This window comes from Saccopteryx leptura, chromosome 2 (genome assembly GCF_036850995.1).
Source record: "Saccopteryx leptura isolate mSacLep1 chromosome 2, mSacLep1_pri_phased_curated, whole genome shotgun sequence".
Classification (NCBI taxonomy): domain Eukaryota; kingdom Metazoa; phylum Chordata; class Mammalia; order Chiroptera; family Emballonuridae; genus Saccopteryx; species Saccopteryx leptura.
Genome location: NC_089504.1, coordinates 323,146,101 through 323,156,431, shown reverse-complemented (window position 1 = coordinate 323,156,431; position 10,331 = coordinate 323,146,101). Strand labels below are relative to the sequence as shown.

The 10,331-nt window shown below is 37.5% G+C and overlaps 1 protein-coding gene across 2 annotated transcripts in view; it reads right to left on the bottom strand.

The window, feature by feature from the left end:
* Positions 1-3,303: 3,303 nt before the first annotated feature.
* Positions 3,304-10,331, bottom strand: part of CLTC (clathrin heavy chain) — an 83,547-nt gene continuing 76,519 nt past the window's right edge. Inside the window, exons 31-33 of one of the 2 annotated variants that reach the window (XM_066363132.1) lie at positions 10,111-10,131; positions 6,427-6,502; positions 3,304-4,342 (exon numbers count right to left, since the gene is read on the bottom strand). In XM_066363132.1, coding sequence (XP_066219229.1) covers positions 4,218-4,342; positions 6,427-6,502; positions 10,111-10,131 — 222 coding nt within the window. In that variant the 3' untranslated portion in view covers positions 3,304-4,217. The remainder of the gene's footprint in view (positions 4,343-6,426; positions 6,503-10,110; positions 10,132-10,331) is intronic. The other variant, XM_066363133.1, reaches the window with a different exon arrangement.

The following is a 10,331-nucleotide window of genomic DNA, read 5'->3' as shown; positions in this document are numbered from 1 at the left end:
TTTGTAAGAATGTTTAAGCTACTAGATTTTAAAGTGATGCAACAGCATGTAACTGAGTTGAAGAGAACCCAATCCTAAATGCATGATTCTGGCTCAGGTAGTTTCTGCAATTTGCCTCAGAGACTGATAGTTCCACATTCAAAGAACAGTACATTCCCCACAGAACGGCCTGCTGTGGCTGACTCAAGTAATTGTAATAAGTCATGGCATACCTACTAGGATGAACAGTACACAGATTCTGGTGGTTCTGGGAATATATCTTGTTTTCTAGTCCACCTGTACTTAGTACTTCTTTTATAGGATTCGTAATCTTATGGTTCTCAAAATATGAACAAAGAGAGGTCCAAACTACTTTCATATTAGGAAGGCATTATTTTTCTTTTCAAAAGAAATGGTGGGTAAAACTGCTGGCACTTTTCACAAACCAAGGCAGGGGCACCATAGTTTTCACTGCCCTCCACCCACAGTAAAAAACGTTTTCCTTAATGTCCTTGATGAAGCAGAACATTATTATTAAATTTGACTCTTGACTATTTGTCTTAATAGTCTGTAACATTAAACACTTAGAGTGCACATTAAAGTATGAGAAAAAGACTTGTGAAGCCCTGGCTGGTTGGCTCAGTAGTAGAGTGTCAGCCCAGTGTGTGGAAGTCCTGGGTTCAATTACCCATCAGGGCACACAGGAGAAGTGCCCATCTGCTTCTCAACCCTTCCCCCTCTCCTTCCTCTCCCTCTCTCTTCCCCTCCTGCAGCCAAGGCTCCATTGGAGCAAAGTTGGCCTGGGCGCTGAGGATGGCTCCATGGCCTCCGCCTCAGGCACTAGAATGGCTCCGGCCACAACGGAGCAATGCCCCAGATGGGCAGAGCATCGTCCCCTGGTGGGTATGCAGAGTGGATCCTGGTCAGGCACATGTGCTCTGTCTGACTGCCTCCCGCTTCTAACTTGGGGGGACGGAGACATTTGAGGCTGTAGCTGCATTTGTCATAGAACATTTTTACTGGCAAGAACAACCAACAAACTAGTTATCCAGATATAAGTGGCAGGAATTCCTTCATAAATAAAACTTGACAGTATTTAGGAAAACTTGTATCTGCCTCTCCTCCAAGCTTCCCAAAACTTAAAGACTTTCTGGTAAGATCAGGGTTCATTGCAAATACGATTTTAAAATATACAATTTCTGAACATTTAGAAGAACTATATAACTTGGCAAATCAGTATTTTCCACATAACCAATGCAGGAGGGGACAAATCATGCATGGTTTTGTAAAAGTACCATTCAAAGCAAAGATAGACCAATGGATTTTTAATATAACAGTATAAAAAGTTCACTTATATGGTTTCAGATCCCACATTTCAACTAACCTCTACTATCTAAAAAGACGATTAAAATACTTTCCTAATTACAAATCTATATGAGGTTGTATTTCCTCCATTTACTTCATAACAATAACATAACAGATGGAAAACAAATAGATGGGAATCCAGCAGTCTTTAAGACAAACTTTGAAGAGACTTATAAAAAATAGTACAGAGCCACTCTGAGCACTTGACTTGTTTGGGAAATATGGTTAATTCATCATTCTTTATGTTAACTTGAGTTTATTACTGTTACATATATACATGGATTAGTAATTTTTAAAAAATTGTTTTAACTAATACAGTAAAATACCAATAGACACAACTCCACATAAACTAAAGCTCTTTGGGATTTTCAATAAATTAAGAATATAAAAGGATCCTAAGAAAAAGTTTGAGAACCATTAGAGTAAGAATGTCTGCATGACTAAATCAATTTACAGGAGAGTGAAGCAGCCCTCCTTGGAGATCACCAGTCATGTCTCTTGCTCTTGTACTAATGTCTATGTTGAAATAGCTGTCAGCAAGTAACACAGGTTTTTGTACAAAGGCTGCGTTTGGATATTTGGGAAGATCACTGAAAGCATGTTTACCTTCTGAAAAGTTTCCCAGTAATGTCTCCCCTTCCTCTATCCTGTTTCAATTATGTCTGTAGTGCTAAGGACTCTGAGTACCCTTGTTTATGGTTTTTAATTCCTCCTCCTAGAGTCCTAGACCATCATCCCATTAGAGTAATGTTAGGAAAGATTCCTTAAATTAGTTTATTACCAATTCTTCTACTACTTATTGTACAATACTTACTATCGTCCAGTCTTAAGGTAGGCATTTTATAATTTAAACATACTCCTGCAAATAATTCCGAATATGTCATACCATTATCCACATGAGAGAACAAGCTCAGAAGTTCGTCTTGTTCAGCACTGGACCTAAGTCAAAGCACTCAACAGCAGTTTCCCTTTCTACGATAGCCCATGAGAGATGGCTTAGCGGCAACTCAGTATCACAGGGCATAGCAGCAGATTTACGCAAGGCTTTTGTTCTTACAAAAAAAATTTAAGTGCACTATAAGAAAACCTTTACTGAAGTATTTTAGCTTGTTTCAATTCAGGAGGGGAAGGAAAAGAGAATAATTCCATCGATAAAAACCTGTTGACTCCAAGTATGGGAAAAATCTAGAACAAACGCTGACTTGGAAAAGAACGAGCTCACCTCTTGATTTTGATAATGATGAAGAAAGGGGCAGAGCTCCAGCAGAAACAAAGTATTGCCAAGGCCTGAGCAGCAAGAGGTCTTCAAACCAAAAAAGAAACTGGGATTTTCCAGCTAATTCTACAATTTCCTATAGAAAAACGGGGAGGGGGAATTACAGATGGGAAAAGAGTTTCCAAGTTTTAAAAAACCAACCAAAAAAAAAAGCCTCTGTGGCAATGCAAGGCTAGGCAGGGGGCTAACTCTACTGATGAATAATAATGAAATGAACCTGAAGTAAAATTTCCAGCCACCAGCAAAGAGTTGGTTTCAAACACTGGTTTAAAATACACCTTAAACTACCCATAATTGGGGGGTTCTTACAATTTCATAGTAAGGAACAGCATGTCAACTACAGGTCTCTACCCTTATTTCAAATTAATATAATTTAACAGCACAACCTGTCTGTTTATGTGAAACACTGAGATAGAACTTAGAAGTGCCACCTGGCTAAAATGGAGAGCGCTGAAATGCAGCCACTGTAGTACTGACTGGTTCTCAAAACTCCTGTGTGTACCCTGTTAACTACAGTTACATGACGCACATGACCTGACCTGACAGTGTTTCCGTATGTCCCAATCCTCACTCCGCTTCTCCTCATACCTTCCTGTACTCTGGGAATCCAATGTGAAACTACCAAAACCATGGTTCTTTTGGTTTAAGTTTGAGAGGTATTTAATTAAAACTGCCGTTCTACATGTTTTTTCCACAGTCCAGTAATTTATTTTAAATTTGAGTAATTTCAAATTCCACAAACAAAACTGAAGAACAGCAATATTTTGTTTGAATTCTCTCTTCTGTACACTCAGTGATCTAAAACACCACAATATCCAACATACACAAACCTTGGGGAAGGGTTAGTAAATACACACAGATTGGAATCATGGTGCTCTTTGTTCCTGAATGGAATGGTCCCACAGAAAAAGCACAGGATACAGCACAACATAAGGGCACCTGTTACATATGAAGTGAGCAAAAACACGCTAGCATCTTCTATGTGCGTAATGAGGAAACCTGCATAGGTTAGAGGGCCTTTTATGCTCATTTAAAAGTCAGGCAAGTTGTCTGTAATGCATTTTTCAAATAATTTGGAGAGCACTGCAGTCCAGTGTAGGAGATGCTGATTAGTGTTGTCTTTGTTGGCATTGACAGTCTTGCATGGTCACATACCAATATTTCCGCTTTAGCTTTTCTTTGAATAAAAGAGATTTAAATGCATTTAGACAATACATATTGTAAGCTGTTTACATACACTAAATTTAAGAGCTTCAATATTAGAGTTTTTCTTTAAACACTACAGAGTGCAAATCAGGTTCTTCACAACAGATTGAATATTAAGCAGTTTTTCAAAGAACAAGAGGGAAGAAAAAAAGCCCAAGTGAATAAAACATTGAAACTATTCCCCTTTGAAAATAAATTCTAAAAATGATGCGGAATGTGAAATAAGCTTTTAACATAGGTGACCCAAGTTTATAGTTAGGAACAAAAAGTAGTCCTTCATGAAATAAAGGTTACAAGTACATGTGCCTGTTTTCCTCTGTTAGAAACTGATAAGCGGGTACAGACGATGTTTCAGTATGAAAATAGGCGACTACAGGATCAGCTCTCCGTCTCACATGCTGTACCCAAAGCCAGGCTGTGGCTGCCCATAGGGTGGTGCAGAATAACCATAGCCAAAAGGAGCCTGGGGAGGGACTGCCACACTGGGTCCTGCTGTCAGCATCAACTGGGGCTGACCTAAAGGTGGAAAACAAAAAGGGACGGGGCAGGGGGCAAGGAGGCGGTAAAAATGTTAGCATCGTAGGACTAGCACACTCCAGTCTCCCCTCCTCTAGCAGCACAATCACAACTTTGAGTTTCGTAGGGGCACTATGACTGTCACAATTTGGCATTACAATTTTTTAGGCAGCGTCCTGCCTAAAAAGCCAACAGTGCAAAGCCAAGGTCAGACCTGAAACAGTAATTATGTTACTTCGTATCATCTAAAGCAGTGGTAGTCAACCTGGTCCCTACCGCCCACAACTGGGCATTCCAGCTTTCATGGTGGGTGGTAGTGGAGCAACCAAAGTATAAATAAAAAGATAGATTTAACTATAGTAAGTTGTTTTATAAAGATTTATTCTGCCAAACTTAGCAAAAATCCGACATAAAGTACTTGGTAATTAATTATTATTATATGCTTTAACTTGCTGTAACTCTGCTTTATAAATTTTATAAAGTAAAGTTACTTCCCTACTTTATAAATCACCATTACTGTGGAACCGGTGGGCAGTTAGAAAATTTTACTAGTAACAGAGATCCAAAAGTGGGTGGTAGGTATAAAAAGGTTGACTACCCCTGATCTAAAGCCATGTGCACATGCATGCTTGACAGGATCAGGCAAGACATCTGCTTTTACAACATGGTGTTTGCACAGTATATTTGGTGACAATATAATCAGCACAGGAAAATTTGAAAAAATTTTTAACAGACATGGTTTTAACATAACTGAACTTTTTAAAAGTTATACTTAAATTTCTGATTTAAACACATCTAAGTGATAACGAAACCTAATGCATTTTGAGCAAAGAACCCAGCATTAGAGAAAGCAACAAAAAATAAGACATATTCAAATACACATTGCACATGAAATGTATTAGAACATGTATTTCAAATACTCTGTTATTGCTTTCAAATACTTAGTTACCACTCTTAGGAAGTTTTAATAGTTGTTGACCATATACAGAAAATGACCTATAGAGAGCCTGGCTTAGAGGGAGAAAACATGTAATACCTTTTTTCCCAACCTCCTCACTAGAACGTAATCCTAGAGTAAGACTTCTCCCAGCACAAGTGACCTCACGTCTTTAGTGAGCTAATTCTTTTTGGAAACTAGTAGTTAATCAAGATCACTTTTAACCTTGATATTGACACCTACCTATCTTGAAATTTCAACCCTGCTGCCCACTGCCTAAAAAGGCCTGTCAATTTAAACACCCTAAAGACAAGCCAAATTTAGTGGGAGCCCCCAAATTATTATACTCACCCTGTTTGTGTTCCTATCTCAAATATGTGAAACATTCTGCTTAAAGTTTATGTTTTTCAACTTTATCAAAACTACCCTGAACCTCTAAATTCCCAGTCCTTTGTAATATAAAGGAGAAAATGCCATCATAGGTTTGAATACTATTATTTCCTCTAGCAAGATGAGATATAATGGTCATAATTTTATGTCCTCCCCCAAGAACACCTAGTTATAACACTAAACCTATATATACCCTTCAAACTTACTGTTCAAGTGAATCTCTTCACCAAGAGTGAAATGGAAAGGGGAAGTAGTTCAGATATGGTTTAGAAGAAGAAACTAAATTGCCTTATATATTCACCGAGAGTTTGAAGATCTATCTCTCTGGAAAGTTCTCAAGTGGAAACTCTACCCAAGTTCTCTGTCCTAGTTAGAATCTAAACAGGATGTACTCTTATGTAAAGCAGACTAAAGATAGCCTTGGCATGTCTGAACATTTAATTCACTAATAATTCTTCCTCAGTAATTTATGAATTAGCAATGGATGAGTGTGGCCAGGCAATAGAAAAATTGAAGTTATGATCTTAAGTTTTTTAACCCTGTATTTGCACTGAAGATTACCTCAGTGTATAACAATGTCAATGCCTGCTTTAAAACTTTTTTCAGGGGGAAAACATGACTGTAGAGAGAATTATTTAACTCAGCAGGCCATTTATAATTTAGAAGCTTATTACATTTCTATTATGAGGTAGAGCCCCTAGAGAACGAAACATTTCTCTACTATATTTCAGTGAGGTTAAAAAGAGGCTGAGATTACCATAAACAATAGGTTGCGTCTCTGTAGCTTGTTCTTCTTCTTTTCGCAGTGATTCTGAAGCATCTAATTTATCCACCTGGAAAAAACAGGTAATGTTGATTAGCACCTCAAAAGTACTATAAACCTAGGTTTATGGCAGAAAGTGGAAAAGCCTTAGTGTGTTAAATTTTGTCAAAATAAAAAGACTAGAAAGAACATTCTCAGGCCCCCTCAAATTCAATGACAATGTTCACACTTCAGTCAAGGTGGTTTTTAGCACTGTCATTATAAACCCTCAGGAAGGAGGGATTTATAAATGCCATAAAAGCGCACGCCAGGCTAACACTGGGCATGCTAGGTTGCAGCCAGCCTGAGGGAGGGAGATAATGAGAAGGAACCACTTTTTCAAATGAAGATTAAACCCTATCAAAGATAATAATAATAAACTCATGACCTGGCGAGACTTCTTCCCCAAAGGAAATGGTATTCAAAAAAGTACTATGAGTCTACTGACTGCAAAAGTACCTGTGCAGAATAAGCTATCCTTCACCCAGGGCGCACAGCTTCTGCTGACACTGCTTATAGGTGCAGACTGAAGTTGAAGACTCAAGTGGCTCCATTTTAAATATAAAGACAGGCTGCATGTTTTTATGCTCTATTTTCTAAGAACTAGGAATACTTGACTTGGTCTCAACTTCTTTAAGAAATTTTTTTGCTTTTAATTAAGCCAAAGCAAATGACTATTATATGCTAGCTACTCTAAATTAAAGTAGATATTATCCGACATAAATAAAACTACAGAGGAGTCCAAATGAAGTAGTGAAAGGAGCTAAACTTCACAGGCCCTTCTACTAACTAGTTGTGTGACCTTGGCAAACCATTGTACTGAACCTCAAAAAATTCTGTTGTCTATATAATGAGTTGAATGAAATAATCTGCAAAGCTCCTTCTAGGACCAACATGATCTGATTCTGTATTTTGTAATTCTGGAAGAAGTGACATCAGGACACTATGATCAGGGATCTCTACAGCACAACTTCTACTTGCCTTTTGAACTATATTAAACTATATTTAAAAGTTTGTATCTCAGCCGAAGCATAATTACATTATACTTGAAGTAAAACTAAACTTCAAATCTCAAGGTTATTACTACTAGTATTTTCAAAGTCACAAGTGTGCTGAGTGAGATGGGGACAGCGTGCAGGAAGGAGCTTTATGAATGTTCACTGCATGTTGTTCAAGGGAGCAAATAGTGAAAAAAAATCATTCACAAAAAAATGACATGCAAACATCAGTGAAAAAGCTATAAAGACTGGGTCCTAAAAAGGTGAAAGCAGCCCCTAAGTTTTTCTTTGAAACTATTTAAAATAGTATATTAAGTGTTCAGATAGGCCATCAAGGTTAGGACAGTGTATTTTATATATATTATTTCATACTAAATATCATAAATATGGGCCTAATCCATCCTAATATGTCAAAGAACAAAATATGAGACAAGTAATCTGGGCCAGGCTCTAGACACCTTCAAATAAAATGTGGTTTTCCCACCCGAGGAAGATAGGTTAGTCTGCTTTTGCACACATTTTCCTATTTTATAGCCTAAGTGTTCAACTGTTATAAATTACCCAATGTCAAATTAAAAACCACTATTGAGTATCAGCATCATGAAAAATACCCACTACTGTATTTGGTATCCAAACTCAAAAAATTATTACAGCTATATACTTGAAGGCACAACATGTGCCATCAAGGGTCAGGTGGGGTTCAGCTAACCTAAACAGTATCCAAGAGCAAGCTAAAGAGGTTGTACAAAAATATACAAGGATGAGTGTACATTAATAACTTTTAGGAAGAAAAATGAAACAACCACCAAAAAAACCACCACTGCATAATACATTTTCCAGACTTTCAAGGAACAGAATCTAAAGTGAACACGTTTAAAAGTTAATGTCTGAGTCAGAGGTTGGAGACAGAAGTCCTATTACAGAAGTATATGTAAGACTTAGAAGAACTAGCAGTATCACAAGGCCCAGGCACAGTCATAGGCAGGCTGGGCAGAGGGGAAAAACAAAAACTAAGAACTCTGAATGAGTAGTACCAAGCTAAGCACAAAATTTTGATTTTTCTATATAATGGGACAGCCTCTGGCACAGCAACATCCAATTTTCGATTCCACTGACCCAATTTAGATTGCTCAAAAAAGAAAAGCAGAGAAGGCTGTTATGAACACAAGCTTTTGTTAAGAGCTGTAACAAAAGTTTCTGATCCTTGGATTTAAAAAGAAAAAAATACAGGTAAGCATGTCACTGGGTTCAGTTCCATCTGTACTACTGAAAATTCACTGTAATATAAAAGGCTTTTCCACAGAGACTGCAATATGCTGCAGAGGAAAAGTTAACATGCAGTCAGGTATTTTGGTGTATGTGTGCATGAAAAAAAGGCAAAAGAACTGAAGCAAGAAGTGAGATCTGAAGATGACTTGCTATACAGGCTCTCAAGAAACACACACAGCCCACAGCAATGCTTTAAGAGTTTCAAAAGTAGTATGATGTAATTGCAATGACTGTTGTACATGCTTGGTTTAAAACAATGCATAACACTGCAGTTCAATTACCTGTTTTTCACACACACGCTTTCTAACTGCCTTGCTTACTAGCTGCTGAAGGGCCTCACACACAATGCATTTTACTCAGGTTTGCCCTAAGTTCCAATGGTGACTCCAGTCTGGTTCAACGTAATTCCAAAGCATTGTCCCCCACCCAAATTCTTTTAAATTTGTTTCAACTCTCCTTTACCTTCCCACACTTTTCCTAGCACAATTTGATACCAGACATCAAGCTTATAAATTGCTTTCGTTTATATTGGGATGGAGACAAGCCAATTAAGGAAACAACAACCAAAAAGTGCCTAAATTTACCTTGGACAAGCCAACAGATGAGTGCAAATTTTAGGCGGCTTCAGAGGTGTGCCTTATTACAAAAAGTAAAAGTTAATATTGATTTGTTAAATATAGAAATAATCCATGTTGCTTAGCAACAATTAGAGCAAGCTACTCTTATGATTACAAAAGTTTTGATTTCTCTTGAAAATGGACTAGCACCATAAGAACTGGACACCTGGAGAAACATGAGGAAAGTCTCTTCGGAAGCAGCTAGTATCTCGTGTATCTACTTTCAGCAAAAAATTAGTAAGAATCAAGAGATCAGAAACTGGATCACAGTCCTTCAATACCAAAAAAAAACCCCAAAAAGCCTTTCAGGGCATGTATATACATATATTAATTCAACAACTGTCAGGCAAGCTCACAAAAGAAAACCAGAGGCTGTTTAAATTTATTTAGAGTATTAAGAAAATCCTATTATGGTCCAGATACCCTGACAGGGAAGAGAAATTTCCTGAAACTTTGAAAATAATATGGAAACTCACCACGCTCAGTTTTTAATAATGTATTTAAGAGAGACTGTGAACCAACTACTGATTAGCCTCCTGCCCTTCCTAAAGCCTATTAGCCGATTAGTACCAAACATCTACTAACATCCTATAGCTCTATTATAGTTATGTTTCAAGGGACTTGCAGAGGCTTTAGTGAAAATTTATTGGGGGGGAAAAAGCAGCAGCAGCAGTGTAGAAAAGGAAGGAAAAAATCATGCAAATTCCTTAGACTTAGTCCTCCAGACTTAAAGATGGAAAAGAATCAACTTTCACCTTTTCCTTTATTGCATCAACCTGCAAAGGAATTCAGAAGGTGCAGCTTAGAAAAAAATCAAATTCCATATTGAGCATAAAAAGGTAGAATCAGCAACAAAGGTTTAGGGGAGGAAAATCTAACCACTAAAAAAAGGTATGAGAAAAGTGAAAATAAAGGTCACACTGGAAGCAAAATTTAGACTCTATATATATATATAAATATATTTAACTTCAGAGCT